The 18,267-nt window shown below is 42.2% G+C and overlaps 3 protein-coding genes across 4 annotated transcripts; all 3 read right to left on the minus strand.

Moving 5' to 3' along the window:
* Positions 1 to 1,001: 1,001 nt before the first annotated feature.
* SMCO3 (single-pass membrane protein with coiled-coil domains 3) lies at positions 1,002 to 5,346 on the minus strand. The gene has a single exon (XM_023928652.2). The coding sequence runs from the start codon at positions 2,838 to 2,840 to the stop codon at positions 2,163 to 2,165; it is 678 nt and encodes a 225-aa protein (XP_023784420.1). The 5' UTR covers positions 2,841 to 5,346; the 3' UTR covers positions 1,002 to 2,162.
* Positions 5,347 to 7,662: 2,316 nt separating this feature from the next.
* On the minus strand, positions 7,663 to 10,174 carry ART4 (ADP-ribosyltransferase 4 (inactive) (Dombrock blood group)). 2 transcript variants are annotated; one of them, XM_023928638.2, is made up of 3 exons: positions 10,073 to 10,174; positions 8,689 to 9,406; positions 7,663 to 7,851 (listed from the first exon to the last, which is right to left on the minus strand). In XM_023928638.2, exons 2-3 carry the CDS (start codon positions 9,401 to 9,403, stop codon positions 7,757 to 7,759), a joined length of 810 nt encoding a protein of 269 aa, XP_023784406.2. In that variant the 5' UTR covers positions 9,404 to 9,406; positions 10,073 to 10,174; the 3' UTR covers positions 7,663 to 7,756. The 2 variants fall into 2 exon arrangements, with proteins under 2 accessions (XP_023784406.2, XP_086743810.1); XM_086887684.1 differs by having other exon boundaries at positions 9,959 to 10,133.
* A 2,734-nt stretch (positions 10,175 to 12,908) lies between these two features.
* On the minus strand, positions 12,909 to 17,665 carry LOC111930546 (osteocalcin-like). The gene is made up of 4 exons (XM_023928620.2): positions 17,337 to 17,665; positions 16,803 to 16,838; positions 14,883 to 14,952; positions 12,909 to 13,704 (listed from the first exon to the last, which is right to left on the minus strand). The coding sequence occupies exons 1-4, from the start codon at positions 17,401 to 17,403 to the stop codon at positions 13,575 to 13,577; spliced, it is 303 nt and encodes a 100-aa protein (XP_023784388.2). The 5' UTR covers positions 17,404 to 17,665; the 3' UTR covers positions 12,909 to 13,574.
* Between the last annotated feature and the right edge of the window lie 602 nt (positions 17,666 to 18,267).

An 18,267-nucleotide genomic window follows, 5' to 3' on the forward strand; every position in this document is an offset into this window, starting at 1 on the left:
GTTATTGATATCTTTGAAGCACCAAATGTAAGACTGGCCAAAGGATTAGAGAGAGCAGGAGTTAAATCTCTTGTGAGGAAATCAGCTTTCCTTTAAGTCCACCAGGAACAAGGATATACCTAGAGGCGAGTAGCAATTGTTTATCTCTGTTTTCCTCATTGCGTACCTCACTTCCCCTGACACTGCTTAGCATTTGCGTTCAAGAACGTGTGGGAAAATTGCTTGAAAAAAACCAACAGATTTGTTTCTATTTGACACCATGTCCTGGTGTCTCGTACAGCAGTGATTTGCAATCTCTCAAAGAGCTGATTTTAATTCCTAGTTTAGAGTGTGCATTTGCTCATAGAAAACAGAAGCCAGGAACTCCTACCTCTCCAACAGACAGATATTGCTGTTCTACTGATTCACAGTCTCTTGTCTCTACCCAAATACCTCTAACCTGTGTACCACTTGTGTCAGGAGACAAGAGATGTTACATCCTGGAAAAATGATGCCTCAGGTCACCAAGTCATTCACCACAATACCTCCTGTAGACAAGGCAGTGCTTTTTTTGCCCCCGCTGAAGTGCTTTTCCTGACACGTATAGCCCAGTCTGTAGCAGGTCCCAGTTTCTCAGTCCCTGGCATCCATCCACCCTGGGCTTTCTCCCTGATAACTTGGCAGAGCTGTTGAGTGCCAGCAGTTTCGTTGCCCTCTGGTGGTTTTTTGTGCATAAAAGGGGAGTCAGAAAATACTAAAATGAGAAGCAGAGGAGAATAAAAACCCAACAAAACAAACAAACAAACTCCCCAAATCCCAGAATGCAAGGGTGGTGAATCTCACCCATCTCTTTATTTCATAGCTACTATCTAGTTACTAGTAAATTAAGATTTCTAATATTGAATATTAGCAAACATGTATGAATTTGTACATGGTTTTAGTATGGGGGAAGTGAGTACTAAAAAAGGAACCTATGCACAACCCTACTAGATTGGTCTATCATGGATTAAAAAAAATATGAATTGCATGTATAACAAAGATTTTAATACTTCTTTATTATTTGGTTAAAGATTGGTTTTCACACAAAAGAAAAAAAAAAAGAATCAAGCACAGAAAAGAGAGGTTGCAATACTCATGCCCATTTTTATTAATTCTGAAATTACCTCTTTTTTCTAAGATCAAGAAAAAACAATCCACAGCAAATCAGAGCAAGACACTATAATAATGATCTTGCCTCCAGCTTTGATTTTAAAATCTGAAAAATAAGGACAATTGGTATCATGTTGTGAAATGCAGAATCTGAGCATTCTTGGCAGTCCCACATTGGTAGGATTAAGTAAAACACTTGAAAATCACTTTAGTACAACAGGGCTGCAATCCTACAGGCACTTGTGTATAATCCCACTTTGATCAACAAAACAGCAACTTTGCACAGAAATTTTTACATGTGGGTTGGCAAGAGCAGAGCATTACAAGCATAAAAATTATTCATGGCCAGACACACCTGGAACACAGCAGCTGGTTTCTCTCAGTTGTGGATCAAGTTTGTGTGTGTTTGCATGTAGGCCCAGGCTTCTCTTACCTGCCAATCTACTGGGATTAGAGTTTATTTAAAGAAGATCTCTGGCTGGCTCCTTAGGAGGGCAGGAAATAGCAGTTAAATATGCTTCAGCTAGTCCTTGTAATGAACAGGGAATTCAGTCTATCAGATTTAGCACTAATCCACACTAAGAGTTTAGCAAACACGGATGTCTTCATAAAGCCTCCAGATGCTGGCATGAATTGCCTTGTTGAAATTGTTTTCTCTCATTGTGTTGTCATATTTGATACAGAAACACACCTCCTTACCACTACCAGTCCAGCAGTCTGTATTATTGTCTCTAGTATGAATTACAGTTCAAAGTTACCTACAATGCTTCCCAGAAAATAAGCTTAAGGGAAAAAGATTAAGGAAAGGTGCCAAGTATTTGAAATATTTCCCCCCAAAACACCTGTAAAACCATTCTCTATTAATATATTTCAGTGCCAGTTTCCTGAATTGTTATTGTTCTAGTTCTGCTGCCAGAAATAAGAAAATAAAAAGCCATCAGTAGTAGTTCATTTGTCACAATGAATCAAAAAGATTTCTGCAGGCATAGCTGCTGCAACTGCTGTCACAGCAGAAGAGAGAACTCCAGCTTCATTTACTGAACTTGCTGTCTCACCAAAGAAGTTACTTCATGTATGGCACGCTGATACTTTTCTGAGGCTGCTTTAAACTCTGCCAGGTGCTTCTCATAGCTTCTCACAGCTGTCAGAAGCTGACTCCTCTCCACAGCTCCCAGGATGGCATGGAGAATCATTTCAAGGCCAAGCCCAATGATGGTAATACTAACTCCCCCAAGAACAGATGCCCCAATCTGAGCAAGGAGACCGATGAGCTTGCTCACAGTGAGAGTTAAATGATTGGAACCAAGAAGTTTGATTGCTACCATTGCAGCTGTTGAAGTTGCTTCTCCAAAAATAATGGAAAAAACTCTCTGGGCTATTGCAATTTTCTCCAGCTCGGGCTCTTTGATGTCATATAGCTTCTGGTACAGCACTGGCTCAAGCTTTTCCTTCATGTCACTATCAATCTTCTGCACCTGATGCTGAACCTCACTCATCACTTGAATGATAATCTCACAGTTTTCCTTGACTGTACCGCTCTCTCGCATCTCGATGGGGGTAATGGCACAGCCCAGGTGTTCATTCAGCACTCCAACCAGCTCGTTTGTTGCATGGAAATTCGTGGACATACAGTCAAGCAATTCCTGATGCAGATGGATCAGTTCTTGCTTTCTCTTGGGATTATCTGGGTAAAGGAGGTCACTCAATGCCATTCTTCATAAATAGGCTACTTCAAGAGAGAGAAAAAAAATTCTTACTCTGTTTAACACCCATGACCATAGCCCCTAAAAAACAGTGAAATGTGCTTTGTCTCTGCCCCACTGGTTCTTTTCATACTGAGCAGGTCAAATCCCAAGGCACAGCTTGTAAATGTAGAAATCCTAATTCTTGCTTTGGATCTTTGCCAAATGACTGGAAAAGGACCTTTTAAGACGTTGGGTATGCTCAGAGCAACAAAAATATGTTAATAAAAATAGCTAACAAATATGTAACGAGCAGATTGGTAAAATGGATGTGGGTCATTGGCAACTGAAGATTGAAATTGGAACTGAACCTTGGAAAATGAAGACGGTAGAAGCTGATCTAGTTTACTAAAAAATGAAACAATCTCTTCTAATTAGCAAAATTAAAGATGTGGCTTAAAGATTAAAGGGTTGTTCCAGGCACTCTTTTGTATTAGCTTATTTTTTTCCGTTTAGTGGCATCCAATTTTTCAGCAGCCATGATGATTGGTGGATATGGTTTGTGTCACAATAAGGGTATTTTATGACAGTATAGCTTTTTCCTTCTAACATTCAAGAGAAAATGTTACTATATAAGCATTCTGTAGTTATACTAAGAAGCTCACCCTTGAGAACTCATAGTGAATAGTAAAATTGTCCATATTAACCCCATCTAATCTATATCCCCTGCACACATCTCTCACTGTATTTCCCCGATATTTATTTCTTCATAAACTGCATGCCAACATAGAGAGTCCAAAGAGACCGAGTTAACAGTGATCATGGAGTTATTCCTCATCACTAAGATTCTGTAATCAAGACTGTCACTTCCCTTTGGCCTATCACCAGCTGCAAAGTGAAAATGCTTTAGCATGATTTCAGCTTAAATGCAAACATCTTTGCTATGGGGGAAAACTATGAATGAGCAGGATGACTCATTTCTTTATTGGTACTTTTTATATTCTCAGCCTTCTTATTGCAAATGTGGGCCACATTTGTGCAGTGCTTTGCATTTTTCTAAGATAAACCTCTTCTTGCTGTTGGTGCCTCCACATCACAGTTAGAGCTACAAATAGCTATGTGTAGGGGACTACCCAGATTTTTCTTCTTAAAAAGATGACTTTGTGCCATTTTGGTCCTTTGTAGTTCTTGCACTATCTGTTAGCTACAAATCATCTGACACTGACCCAGCTGTATTTTACTAAACACACCCTCCCCGACAAGGTCACAGTAGAAAACCAGAATGATTTCTACAATCCCCTGCCAAGTTTTAATCTCAGTGTTGAAATACAAGCCAGTCTGAAAAGAGTTTTTTCCCCCCAATATTTTGCACAGCACTGTGTATTTCTTTCAGCCACTTGCCTTGTATCTCTGCCAAGAGAATAAACTCTTTAACACATCTTCTTATATAAGCTGTAGGAAGCAAAATGTAAAAAAAAGACATGTACAGTAAAGGTTTGTGATTTTCAGGAAACATTAAGCCATGATAATGCAGACTATGATTTCATCTCAGTCCTGCCTCAGGGATGTTGCTCTCTGACTCAATGTGATACTAAAACCTTTCCACTCCAGTGGTGTTTTGTTGTAAGGTCATTTGTTTTCCCTTATTAGTATAAACTGAGAAGACAAATTGTTTTAGAAGGAATAGCACTTTCTTCAACAAACATTTTACATACTAGACAGGTCTTGAGAAGACTTCTTATAGCTTTCTAGCTTCTTATAGCTGCTCTAGATTTTCTATCTCCTAATGCTAAAATTACTTCTTACTCCTCACATTAACACTTTTTTTTTTTAATATTTTTATATTTTCCTTCTAGAATTAGGCAGGCCACATATATTTCTGTACTTTGATTTCTCCAGCTCCAGGAAGATTTACCACAGAGACTTTTCAAATTAAACATTTACACTGCCTACCTGATTTGGTCTGAATGCTCCTGTTGAAATGTGTATGGGATAGTAACTTCAGCCTCTTTCCCCTCTGCTCGCCTGGTGTTTTCCAGCAGCATGTGATGAGTTAGGGATACAGAGGCTGGGCTTCAGCTGCGTCCTGTGCCTGCCTGCCTGTCATTAATTCTATTGTGTGCTGTTTACCCAGATTCGTCTCATTTTATTCCTCCTCTCCCTTCCTTCCAATTTTAAGAGATTTCAATTTACTTGTTAGTTCCCAATTGCTAGATCCTCCAAAGGCCTTCTGTTTGTGGAGAGAATGGGTACAGCACAAATCCCTCCTGCCTGCAACAGAGGTGCCATCACAGACAACTACAGCCATGGCAGAAAGGGGATGGTGTTACTTGCTGTCCTCAGAACATAAAAAGTGTAGCACTTCTAATTCCAATAGATACAAGATTATGTTTTCTTACTGGGATTTATAAATTTCTATTGTTTATAAATATAAATATCAATGCTTACCTATGCCTTGAAATAACAAGTTTTTGCAATGACTGCTTTTGTATGCCCGCAAATTACAGAAGAAAAATTGAATGGTCCCACATAAACAGAAAAATAGATACCACAGACAGTGAAAAAAGGCTTTGTCTGTTTCAGTAAGATAATCTTGTACATATGCCTTCAACCAAGCTAGATATCTTTCATGTTTTTATCCTTAGAAAGGTAGACCTGCAGCCCACAAGGGTTTCATCAGGAATACTGCTTCCACTATAGAGGATGGCTGAGTTCTCAGATGAAAATATAAGATGAAGCATAAAATGAGTGCTCTGCAATTGCTAACATGTTTTCACCTGAAAGCTGAGCTGCTGTATTCAACCCAAATAAATACAAAGTGCCAAACTGTCTTGTTGTCGGAGCTGTGGGCATGAGAACATAAGCTGAAAGAGAACACTAAATGATTTAACTGCTATATTTCTGGAAATATCAATTACTTGTGACTGCTGAGTGTTTTCCACTGAGAATGTCCTGTAGTCCTGAAATACTTTGTGTGATATTGAACTGAATTGGATTGATCAGGCTGGCAGGCCTGTGTCACATTCTGGAAACTGATTGCAGGTCTTCAGTGTTTGCAGTGGATGCAAATTCTTTTCTTCTAGAACCCTCATCATTTGAAACATGGCAGAAAAGATATTTGATCAATATGAAGGCAGTTTTGTTCTTGCTTTACTCTGGGTCTTTTAGGAAGGTTAATTACTGTTATTACAGGCCTATTAAATTGGAGGAAAAGACTTGATCTGGAGCATGTCACCCTTCCTTGCTGCAATTTGCCATGTCTTTGATGCCATGAGAGTAGAAGAAGTGGTGTGGAGGCCCAGACTCAGCTCTGAGCAACAGTGAAAGCTAAAATCAGTTTTGCCATTTCACACAATTTCACACCCCTTTTGCCATGGGAAAGAAATGGAGGGAAAGGCAGATGGTTGAACTGAGTTCTGAAAAAAAAAATCTTTAGAAGTACACAGTGGGACAGGAAGTTAGAATTGCTTGCACACTTTTGACTACACATCTCTCCACAGCAATAGCTGATGAAACATGTCTGCTGCAACTAGTCTAGCTTTACAGGGCTCTGGCACAAGCAAAGGTAACATCAGGAGCAGTCTCTGAGCCACACGCTGCCCCTGGACTTTATCTCTAGTTGTCCTTGTGAGAACTTGTAGGTGCAAGCAGAAGGACATAACTTTCTTAGCAGTCAAAATGCTATCATGATGGGCACCTAAGCAAGGAGAATGTTTTGTGCTTCCACCTATCAAGAGATGCTTGCATCACTTGGTCTGTGTATTAACTGACTAATATAAATCACTTTTAAGGGAACTGTAGTCCGAAAAAAAGCGGCATTACTCAGTCTTCAATTGCTTTGTCCCTTGAATGTAGATGCCATGCGTTTGACTTTGCTGTGTCTATTTCCCCCTCCCAAAAACATGAGGTTAATTCTGTGTAGACCCACCAGTATATACAAATTGAAGGATTATAGCTCTGAGGATGATGGAAAGTAGTTTTCTGACTGGGATTTATACAAGTTTACCAATTAGGACTTACACAAATTTACCAAAAACCACCAAAACGTAAGAATCACTGATTTACAGCACTTGCCTTACTTTGAAGACTGCAGGTCAAAGTCATACTTCCTGCAGCCATCAGAGTATCCATTCTTATAGCTGTTTATACCATATTTTGCTGGCTGCTTGCCAAGATCCCAGAAAACACTGTCAATAAACTTTTCTATGTTTTATTCCAACTAATATCTTGGAGAAGAATGGGTCAGGTGAGTTAGCAGTTTGGATAATTGATTTCAGAAATGTAACAATCTAGTCAAAAATATATTCACCTTTATTCCTCTGTAATTCTCCTGTAATAATGCCTTCTGGATCTCCTCTGTTTGCTTTTCAGAGTCAGACACCACTCCAGTAGTGTTAGCCCACCTTGGTTTTAAGAGTGGCAAAGAAAGGCTGTTCAGGGTCTGCCAGAATCTGAACAACTTAATGTACTTCTCTGTCTCTTCAACCAGCACAGTAATCCGACTCCTTGATGCGCATCTTGGCACCAACTTTCCCTGCACTCAAAGGAGATATGCACAGCTGCCCAGTTACCCACTTGACTTTACTGCCTTGGTGCCTTCCATATCCCACAGACAGACTCTTTCTCACTAAAAGTAAAGATATCAAGAAATCTGTAAGGAGTCCAAAGTCCCTGTGTGTCTTTTCCTGAATGCCTCAGAATAAAGCTGTCTACAGTTTTATTGTCCGGAGGTTATCCCTGATCTAGTCTTCAGAAAGGCCATAGATAGCTTTCTTCCTAATTGAATGGGTCCAGAGAATGTCTGTTTTGATGAACCAGACTGAATGTTCCAGTCTTGACTGGAGAGTTACATCTGAAAGCAAAGGGAAGATTGAACCTTCTGTAGCAGCAGGAACTCCAGAGGCTTCTTGCTATTCAAGGGCACATGTCTGGATGCAGCCAAAGAATCAGAGACTGTGGGCCAAGCACAGAGAAACTCCAAGCACACCAGGGAGAATGACAGAGGTGAATGCAGTATAACCACTGTTCTCGCTTCTTGAAGCTGAAAGAAAGTAAAGAGAGCAGTCATTTAGACCTCTGTTCACTGCCTAAAGCTTTTTGCTTTTGCTAACACAACCTTTGCCCACAAAGGTCATTTTCTCAACTCTATTATTTTGGCTTTGGAGGCACAAACCCTCATTTCTAAATGATTGTTTTGAGCTCAAATATTGCATTGATACACTACTGTTGTATAAAGCAACAAAAGCAATAGTCCTGGGCTGGTGGTAGACTCACAGAAAGGCAGGGATGTGAAACAGCCCCATGAGGTATTCCAGCATAGAGTTCTCTCTATAACCAGGAAACTCAGTGTGTTCTTTGTCAAAGAATTTTCTCCCTTCTGCCTCAGGAGAGAGGTCACTGCTAAAGTGACAGTAGCTTTGTTTACACTTCTCTCAGCTTGCCAGAGATAAGTGTAGAAGTAGTAGCTTGCCAGAGTAGTAGTGGATCAAAGCCTAGAATAGTCCTGAGGCTTGAAGCAGCATTGCAAGACACCAGCATTGATTACTTGGTTCAAGCAAATCTCACCCACTCTTCCAACAAGAATGCTGGGGACCCAAAGGCATGAGTCCTGAAACATCTTTGCAACGAAACATGGGATAAATGGGAGCTGCAAAGAACCCTGAGCCCCACTGTTTATTCATCTTTAGTGTGTTGGGGGGCTGTCCCAGGTTCCACAGCAAACAGGTAAAAGCTGGATCTTGTGGTTCTTGTAGGCAAACCCAGCAAGCAAGGTACAGCTTTGGCCTTGAGTGTGGCCCCATGCAGGTACAGCTGGGGGCTGCCTGGGGCACTGGAGACCAGACTGTTCCCCCTTTGCACAAGAACCTGTATACAATACCTTCCACCAGCTGGCACTGGTACTTGCTGGAGTTCCCCACAGAATGCAGATGCAGCTGGTTGCCCTGCTGGGTCTGAAAGAAGATTTTGACAAGAAATATCTCATAAGGGGGAATGAGGACTTCCTTCTCAGATATGTGATAAGAAAAGCCTTGCATAGCTGCTCCCAGGCAAGTGGTCACAGTGAACAAAGTTTCATTCCCAAACTTCTGGGCTTCACTCCTGAGGCGAGAGGTAGAAGTGAAATGGCCAAATCGCACCCTGCTGCCTAGCTTGGCCTCGATATGTAAGTCCTTTACACCCCTGTGCACCTGGTGGCACTTATATTCCCCCCTGCTGCTCTGCCATTCCTTCAATATCTGGATAGCAATTGTTAGGTAAAAGTGAAAATATTTAAAACTGAACTTGTGTCTGTAGTGCTCTGGAGAGATTCTTGCTGTAGATGTAGCCTGGTTCAGCTGTGAGTGCAGGGAGGAGTTCATGGTGTAAGCCATGAGGACTATGGCATGACTGGCACGCATTTCCCTCAGGAGACCTACAGGGCTCTTTAGCAAAGCCTCCTGAGCCTTCTTCCAGAGACGAAAGTAGTCCTTGTTATCAGCTATTTCCTTTTGAAAATAGTCTCCTTGCTCCAGTTCTTCCATCATCTCTTCTCTCCACCCCAGGTACTGGTCATCAAAGGAATGCAGAGCCATATCCATCAGGGTGGGAGACATAGCCTGCAACATGAAAGCAAATGAAGACTATCATCAGAAGTGTGAATGTCTTGTGTATCTTTGTGGATGCAAGCCAAATTTTTACCCTTTCCTTGCCTCTTTGTTATTCTTGGCAGAGCAAGCAAGGCAGGTAGCAAATCTTTAGCAAGACCTTCCTGAGCAACCTCAGGTTATTGTCTGTACACAAATCACAGGCAAATATTAGTCAGGATGTCAGAGCTCTTAAATGATATGGATGTGCTGCATTAAAATCTCCAGGAGCATTGGTCAATTTAGACAGGCTGGAAAAGGAAAGGAAAGGTTCCATGAGATCTACTCACAAACACTCCATGAAATAATCTCGCTGCAAACAAGAGCGAAATTCCAACCAAGTAGCTAAAACAAATTAAGACAGGTAAGAAATGTAACAGAGGAACTGAAAGCAGAAAAGTTAATATTGAACCCATAGCTCCGTAAAGAACCTGTTTCAAATAAAAAAAATAAAAAATAAAAAATAAATCTGTGATATAAGCAATTCCATTATTTCAAATAAAGAACAATATTTATCTCTTTTACCAGTATTTGTGAGAAGATCAGCAACAAAAGGCTACCCAGTGTCACCAGCTTCCCAGAGTCCACCCAAGAGACTGAATAGAACATTTTTTTTTTTTAAGGAAAGGTATTTTGCACCTGTTTCTTTCTGTTTTTCTTTGAACTGGAAAATTCTGAAGTTTGTAATTTGCACTCAGGTTTTGGTGGCTGTTCTTCTACCAGAGATCATTTGCCAAATTCTCACTGCAATTCAGAAGTCATTAATCAATCCAAGCAGACAATTTACTGGTAGAAATGTGCCCAAAATCCATAAGGAAATGTCTGGTTGCACCAGCTTCAGCTGTCATGAGTGTCCATCACCTTGACAGTTCTTTTAATTCCAAGGTATTTGGTGTTGCTCTTGCAAAAAAGGAAGAAAACCGTGGCTTGGAGACGTCTAAGGCACTTCTCCTGAGGAAGGATGTATCAGGGTGACCACTCTCTGGTTAAGAGTTTAAAAACCCCTTTTAAAGAAGTCGACTCTGATAAAGCCAACACAGAAATGCAGGGTAGGTTGGGATCCCGTCTGGAAGCAGCGATAACCTAACTCTCCTTCTCCTTATCACCCCCTGGCTTCTACTCATGTGCTGCCAATCCTACTCTCACACCACTGCAGAGTGGCACCTTGTTGGACTGTTTACATTGGGCTCAGGCAAAATGAGGGTGTAGATTCAGATTCTGGGCTGAGACAAACCTTTCTCTAGCAGCTGCTTCCTAGACACCCTTCCAAACCCTGGCAGTGAGTTATTCATCCACAGAGCCCCACGGCCCCTTTAACTCTTCTGTATGGAAAAAGAGCCAAGAACTATCAAGGCTCTGGTTCTGACTACAGAAAAGTGAAGCCCATTTTCCATGGCCTGATAATGATAGGCTGGGTGAGGGGGACACCTCCAGACATGGAGTGATTCCCTGAGACAGGGGACGTTTGTCAAGCTGCTTGGATCCTGTGGACACAGCATCTGCAAAATATTGCTGAGATGGGGTGGGAGGTGGCATAAAGGTCTCATATTGGGCTCCTTTCAAAGCAGTTGCTGCTGCTGACAATATCTGCAGTCCCTGGTGACATGAGATGATGCCATGAAGTGCCATACTAAGTGATGGATGCAGACTGCCTACTTCTCCAGCCTGGGATTTCTCTGTTATCTTGGGCTGTATTTTGTTTGACTGCTAAAAGTGAGTCCACAGGAGGGCTCATGAATTTATTGAGAGACAACTCTACCTCTCTTTGTGTAGAGATAAAAGAGACCTAAACTGAGACAGGGTCTCATGGGAGATTGGCAGTAATGATAAACACCCCCACTAAAATGTCAGTTCAGCTGCATATATTCCATTTGTAAATGATATCCCTGTTTTTCTCCTCTGACCAGTAAGTGAATGTTTAGTATGAAGGGAACCAGCAGGAGAAGAATTTGCATTTTCAAACGCTTCAGAAGCAACTCTGTGAGTTGTAAGCAAAGTTATTGCTAAATACAACAAATGCAGCGGCCGTGAGATGGCAGCAGAGGATTTGTGACGGTGCTTAGCGCTGCACCAGCCAAGGGAAAATCGAATTCCTCCATTTCAGCGGTAAATTTGTAACGTGATCTGAGTGCTCAGATCTCCAAAGGTCTCTAATGACTCAAGCCCACGAAGAGATCTGATGACACAGAGTAGATGACATAATGGAGGCTTCCGGGTGTAACTTTTTTTGCCTGAAAAAAATATTTACTAAAATGGGGAGAGAAAAAATATAAAACTAACAGAAAAATGCAAATACGGACAGGAAACTTTTTGTGCTAGCAAAACCACACAACAACAAAAAAACCCCTATTTTATTAGTACACTGGATGTTAGGATTCTGCTAATCTCTCTAGTATTTTTCCATGCAAAAATTTCCTTGTTTTCAATAAAGCATTCTTAATTTTTACTAGATGTCCTTCAGAGGAGAGTTTTACCGTGAGCAGTGAAGCCCCATTAGTTTATGTCACTAGAGGAACCAGTCACAGGTGTTTGACCAAGACAAGCAGAGATATTAATTAAGTGTCTTCTCCTTGGCCAAGATCAGCATCACCAGTGCAAACCACAGCAGCTTGCCATGCAAGGCTCACACTGGCAGCCATCTCTGCACACTTATCCCGTGTCCTTACTTCAGCACAAGGCTTTTCAGAGAAACGCTGATCTGAGTAGATGGTGACTCAGGTGAAGCCTGGCCCTCCTCTTCCCCAGTGTCACAGAGTGCTGAATCTATGCCCTGAATTTTTAATGTCATCATTTCTGATTCACACTGGGCCATGGCAGGGGAAAAGGAGTCCTCATGCACTGAGTTCCTTCTCCTCAGGGCTCACAAAAGCAGGCTGTGTCTTCCAGGCATCCCTTTTACCACAGGTAGAGGTTGTACAGAGGAACAGAAAGAAGCAGCACACCAGCTCACGTTACATAAGCAATATTTATTGCAATTAGCAGTTGGGGATGGTTGCACTAGCTTACATGTAACCAGAGAGATTTGGTCTCTGCAAGTTTCCTGAGCATCAGCAGTCCCTGTCCTTGGAGGTGTGATCTGCCATCCACCTGTCAGGGAAGGAAAGCTGACAGAGTATATTAGTAGTATATTATATATATATAATATATATATTTAGTTACCAGTTGTCTTGAATAAACAAAAAACTGCCCCAATTTCAATCCATCCTTGAACTAATTTTTTTTTTAATTTCATAATGCTTATAGCTTTTTTTTTCTTTTTTTATAATTTTTTAGCTGTTTAGATACTTTCAGTTTTCAGCATAAATGCAAAAGCAACAGAGGAGAAGAGGTTATTTTTTTTTTCTGTTCTGCTGGGTATTTTTAGTTTCACTAGAAACTGGTTGGGAAAAAAAAAAAAACAAAACAAAAAAACCAAGAGAATTCAAGGCCATTTTTTACAGTCATGAAAAACAACACACAAATGCAAGGGCTCATCTAAAAGGACTCCTTAAACACACCTTTGGGGATTTATTTATTATTACTATACAGGCAAAGTTTATGACAGAGTAATCAGAAGAGTGTACCAGAAACTGATTGCTATCTATGCAAGAGCATTTGCACACTTCTATCTTTATAAAATTATCCTACTGCAATGCATGTTTAATGTGATTATACTACATAAAAATACTGAACTTTCCCACTAATTGGAACAGGTGTTCTTCCTTCTTCATAGTGAGCATTCCAGGATCAGATCCATCACATTGTGACATTCTTCTTCCATAATCTTCCTGTATTTTGCAGAAGAGGGTAGGAGATCTAGAGATGTTTCTAAGGCATGGAGTGGTTATCTTGAAAGTAATCACCATTTTTCACCTATTGTGTGCTGGGGATTCAGGTGTAAGGAAGTAAGACAGAGTCTCTTGGTGAAACTCAAAATACCGCAAAAGATGTCTGAATAGAGACTTTATTGATGAAAGGAAGAAAGTTAATGGAAACTCAACAAGTGGGATAATCCCTGCCTTGGTGTTCCAGCTGGATAGGGAGACTACAGAAGAAGATGCTGGTCCAGGTGCTTTCCTTCCTTCCTTCCCAACCACAACCTTCCTTCTCCTGTGGGGTTCGGAGTGTTCCAAGCCAAACGAATGGAGAGACCTTCCCATCCTCAGTATCTCCCGAAGAAGCGGTTGTAGGCCAAGGCAAATCCCACTTGATCAGAGAGATAGTCACAGGGGGGGTAGTTTTCACAGCGCTCATGCATCTGCTCCATTGGACTTTTATAATACTCAAAGTACCTGGAGCAGACAAAGACAGAAATGCCATTCTCCAGTTTCGGCCAATGCAGCTGGCGACCGCTCACATACCTGACACTGACATGAGAGAAATGGTGTGACCCAAAAGAGGGCTGGTCATGCTGACTTAAACATCTGCTTACACAGGGATAGGCTACTTGATCAATGTTGGGGAATACAGGATTGAACCCAGCTTAAATCAATTTGCTCTTGAGGTTTTATCAGCAAAGGATATCACAGAATCTGTAAGGATCTGGGTTTTGTTGGGTTTTTTTTTGTCTTCAATCTCATTCCGCAACTACCCAGGATTGATTGATTGATTGATTGATTTTATTACTTCCTTCTTACCTTTATTTTTGCCCACTAGCCATCATTTTCCTTTAGCTTAAACACTTTTCTCTAATTATCCTCACTTTTGTTGTAGACAGGAGCACTATCCCCGTGTAGTTTTTTTCTTCTGTTTTTTTTACCAGGCTAAGAAAGCCCAAATATTTTAGTCTCAGCTGCACACTTTGGGTGTCATTCTCAGTTCTTCTTCTAAGTTTGGTTAATCTTTCCTGAAGACTGTACACGCCACCACAGAAATCCCAACAGTATCTCATGAATTTTTACTTTATTTCTGTATAGGAAAGAGTAGCTTATATTCCAGGAAATATATGGAGAACATCCTTGCATTGCCTGAAATTTCTCAGATAGCTAGGATTTCACCAAACCTTTGTGTCTACTTTCTGCACAAATAAATGTGTGTTCTACAGCTCCAGAAGGAACAGCCAATCTGACCTATCCTCATTCCTGCAACAAAGCTGTGCTTCCTTTGTGGGAAACCAGAGGCAATGACCAAGGCTCTATGATTCTCATTATTCTAAAAATTGGTTCTGAAGACGCTGTAGGCTGGGGCAGCTTCTAACTTGTATCCCACTGTCTCCATGGCTAGCACAGTTAGTGCTGTCTTTCTCTCTGGGAGGAGTACTAGAGTCCAGCTATGTGCCTTCAAATGGGTTTTAATGAAAAAAAAGAACCATTTTGAACTGAATGTCTCCTACCACCTTTTTCCTTCAATACATGAAGGAAATAACATAGCTGTACAACAGAATAATGCCTTGTCATGCCCTATGACCTTCCCATCCCCTCTTCAGAACAGACCCAGAGTCCAGCTCTCAGCCCAGCTCCTGAGTTGTTACCATTCGTAAGGGCTGGATCTCTTCTTCCTCTTCACAAAGGCATTGGCAACTTCTTTTTTAATCTTAATGCCTGTCAAGAGAGAACACAGCAGGTTGGAGATGCAGTACTGAAGCACACAGACCAGTCTAACCTCTGAAAATTAGAATCTACCTTCTTCACAAGCAAATGATGCCACAAATTCTCCTAATGGTCTGTTCAGCTCTCCCCATCCCACTGCCCACTCAAACTTCCCTCCTCACTGCAGCCTTCACATCTTCATGAAGCAAGGTTTTTTTCTGTTATAAACTCAATTTCCTTATCATGAAGCATAATCTCAGTCTACAGCAGATGTGCAGAAGGCATAAAATATGAATAAGAAAAAAATTAGAAGAATGACACCCCCTCTCTCTGGCCTACTTAATTTTAGAATCTTGGCTTCCTTTCTGTGTCTTGACTCAGACTAAAAATGATGTGGGATACCAACCAGAAGACCTTAAAGCACCTCCAGTGAGCCATGAGCAACAGGCAGCACGCAGAAATACCAATGCTCACATGTACAGAGTTCCATGAAAGGTGACGACTATAAAGTAGTGACAGTAAACATCACCCAGTGAGAAATACACCCAAGATGTGCAAAGATCCCAGCATTAAGGACCTGGAGAACATAAGAGGTGTTTCAGCCATGAGAGCATTTGTCCCTGCTCTCCACTAACACGTCATGTGTGCACCTTTGCTCCTTTGTTTTATTGTTGTGCCAACACTCTGGTGCTGTGAAGGACCCCACAAACACCAGGTACAGCCTCTTCCCAGCCCGAGTCAGGGCTCAGCACGGCACAGCCTCGCTCCATGGGATGGTCTCACAGCAGCAGAGGTGCCCAGGTGCCAGCACAGCAGCAACACAGGCAGCTGCACACCAACAGACATTTCAGCATAGAAACTGGAAAATTGTTGCTGTCTCTGGGGGAAAAAGATTTTAAAACCTCTGCCTGTGGGGAGATGGTGGGGTTTGTCCCTTCCTTCATCATCATGCAGTGTCTGACAGTGTTTCTCTTTTGAGGTGGGAGGTATCCTGTCTCTGGCAAACTGAGGTTTAGTCTGGATCAAAATACTAACTACACAGAAACTTCCAGTTAATGAGTTGTCAGAAACTACCACCTTTCCCTGAAAAGTCTTTTCTTTTTTTTTTTCTCTTTCCCGATTTGTGTTTGTATTGGCTCACTGGAAAAACACCAGCTTTCATGCTTCTCAGCAGCAATGTTATCCTTTAAAGTGTGAGAAAGGAGAGACACGAGAGAACAAAAAGGATTTTCCGTACATATTTCTGCCAGGATCAGCTTGCTGCAAAAGGTGTGAACAACCCAAGGTGCAAAACCCAGCATCCCAGGTGACCTGACAGGAGGGACTGCAGCCCTCAGGAGCAGCCAAGGAAACCCCCTCTTTCAGAGGTTTTCTTGTTGCAGGATTTGTCAGGGGCATCACAATCCATAGATGTGGGAGCTTCTGCTCTCAGAACAGCCTGGGGATGCAGCAGTCACTCTGGGCAGGTCTCTGAAGCCAGGTCAGAGCAGGGAGACTCCACCAACACAACCCTGTTTCACAGAAGGCAGGTGCATCCAGCTGCTAACACTGCCTCACTCATGCCTTGCCAGGGCATTGCTAAGGGGTTGTGGAGATGCGGCCTCTGGCACCAGCCAGCCCCGAGGGATGCTGGCCTTGCTGGCACAGGGACACTGGCTGCCCACGTGTCACCTGCTCGCCTGCTGCTCTGCATTGCTGCACATGCTCCAGCACCTCAGGGACTGCAGACTTAGAGACAGAAAAGGGAAGAGTTGGAGAGGGACTCAGCACAGTTCTTGTTCAGCCCTCGAACCTGTCCAAGGGAAGAAAGAGGGCAGATGCGGGAGAATGGAGCTGAGCATCAGTCAGTATGATATACTCACTGTCAGCGTTGAGAGATGCGGAGGGTTCTTTGGGATCTGGAAGACAGACAGACAGACAGAAAGGAGTCTGTTTGTGAGTCCTTCTATGCTTGTGGGTCGTCCTCCTCTGTAACTGAATCCCACCATTGACTGGCCAAATCCAGCTCCCCCCAATTACATACAAGGTCTGTTTCTCCCAAAATGGTTTTATTAACACCCAGCATTTAGAGAGAGACTAAATGATAAACCAGTTGAAATATTGAACATATTAAAATGTTCAAATTCTCTGCTGCAAGTCAATATGCAACTGAAGTGGGGGTGAATGGGTATTGACCAGTGGAGGAAAATGCCCAGCAAAAGACAGGGGTCTAGTTCCCAAGCCCTCTCTCATCCGTGACTCTCTCTCCAACAGAGATCTGAAGTTGTGAAATGACTGGTGGTGCATCTCCTCCCCCCGCAAAAGCTCTGTGTCTCTCCCAGTTTGCAGGGAGGCTGACAGCAAGCTGCAGGGTTCAGCAGCACTCTGAGAGCCTTCCTGGGAAGATGTCCCCTTACCTTTCTCACAACAGCAGAGTGCTGCCAGGACCAGAGTCACGATCAGCAGTGCCAGCAGACTCCTCATGTCTTCTTTGGCTGCGCTACTCTCCCTAACCTCAGAGCTTTCCTGGAGGTTATTGAAGTTCTCCGGAGCTTGCTTTTGGGCAGCAGTTTATATCCTGTGATTTCTTGGAGAGATCAGGGATCTGGCTTGTGTTCCTGTGTCTGCGCTCCAAAACAAAACCCATCCTTTGGGCCAGGAGATACTTGGTCCTGGCAGTCATTTTGGCATCCATCTCATGACTCAGGGCAATTCCAGAAGATTTTATCTGAGGTTTTAAATGGGGCTGTTGAAGAAAAACAACTGGATTTAAAAAATCATTTTTCTTAGAAACTTCAAAGCCATTCAGTCATGCTGGAAAGCCAGGGGAGAGACCAGCACACACTGAAGTAGAGCAATTATTTTCACGTGATGGGGGTCTCTCATGTGGAGCTTCTCAAATGAGACTGAACACAATGGTGACTATTTCCTCCACCCCACCTTGACTCATTACCCTGAGAGTAAAGGAACCTGTAAATTAGTTTGCATCAGGGCAAACACAGTAGCTCTTCAGACAGTTTCGCAGTGTCACCAAATCACTTCAGAGAGATGAGATTTTTATACTTTTAGAAACTTTGGAAGTCAGTTTGAGGGAAGATCTTTATATTTTCCTCCTGGAAATCTTCGTAATTCAGAAGTTTTATTTTGGCTTCTCTTGTCTAAAAGTCAAATAAACATTTAGACTCCCAAAGTGTTTTATGCTTCAGGACCTGGGTGGCTGAAGTTAGTTGGTACGACAAGAGCCTTGTATGGGCTACTACATGTCAATAACCCCACACTCCCCAAACCCACTACCCAAGTTACCAAAGCCACATCCCACAAACAGCATAGGAACCACAGAATCACAGA

This window comes from Cyanistes caeruleus, chromosome 4, assembly GCF_971803275.1.
Source record: "Cyanistes caeruleus chromosome 4, bCyaCae1.hap1.1, whole genome shotgun sequence".
Taxonomy (NCBI): domain Eukaryota; kingdom Metazoa; phylum Chordata; class Aves; order Passeriformes; family Paridae; genus Cyanistes; species Cyanistes caeruleus.

Coding starts and splice junctions, on each gene's coding strand:
- ART4 (XM_086887684.1), bottom strand. CDS start 10,042: ATGTTCTATTCAGTCTCTTGGGTGGACTCTGGGAAGCTGGTGACACTG. Junction 9,407..9,958: donor TGATCTTCTCACAAATACTG/GTAAAAGAGATA, acceptor TTCATGTTGCAG/GCTATGTCTCCCACCCTGAT. Junction 7,852..8,688: donor CCAGTGCCAGCTGGTGGAAG/GTATTGTATACA, acceptor ACTTTCTTTCAG/CTTCAAGAAGCGAGAACAGT.
- SMCO3 (XM_023928652.2), bottom strand. CDS start 2,840: ATGGCATTGAGTGACCTCCTTTACCCAGATAATCCCAAGAGAAAGCAA.
- LOC111930546 (XM_023928620.2), bottom strand. CDS start 17,403: ATGAGGAGTCTGCTGGCACTGCTGATCGTGACTCTGGTCCTGGCAGCA. Junction 16,839..17,336: donor ACTCTGCTGTTGTGAGAAAG/GTAAGGGGACAT, acceptor TCTGTCTTCCAG/ATCCCAAAGAACCCTCCGCA. Junction 13,705..14,882: donor AGATCCAGCCCTTACGAATG/GTAACAACTCAG, acceptor TGTCTGCTCCAG/GTACTTTGAGTATTATAAAA.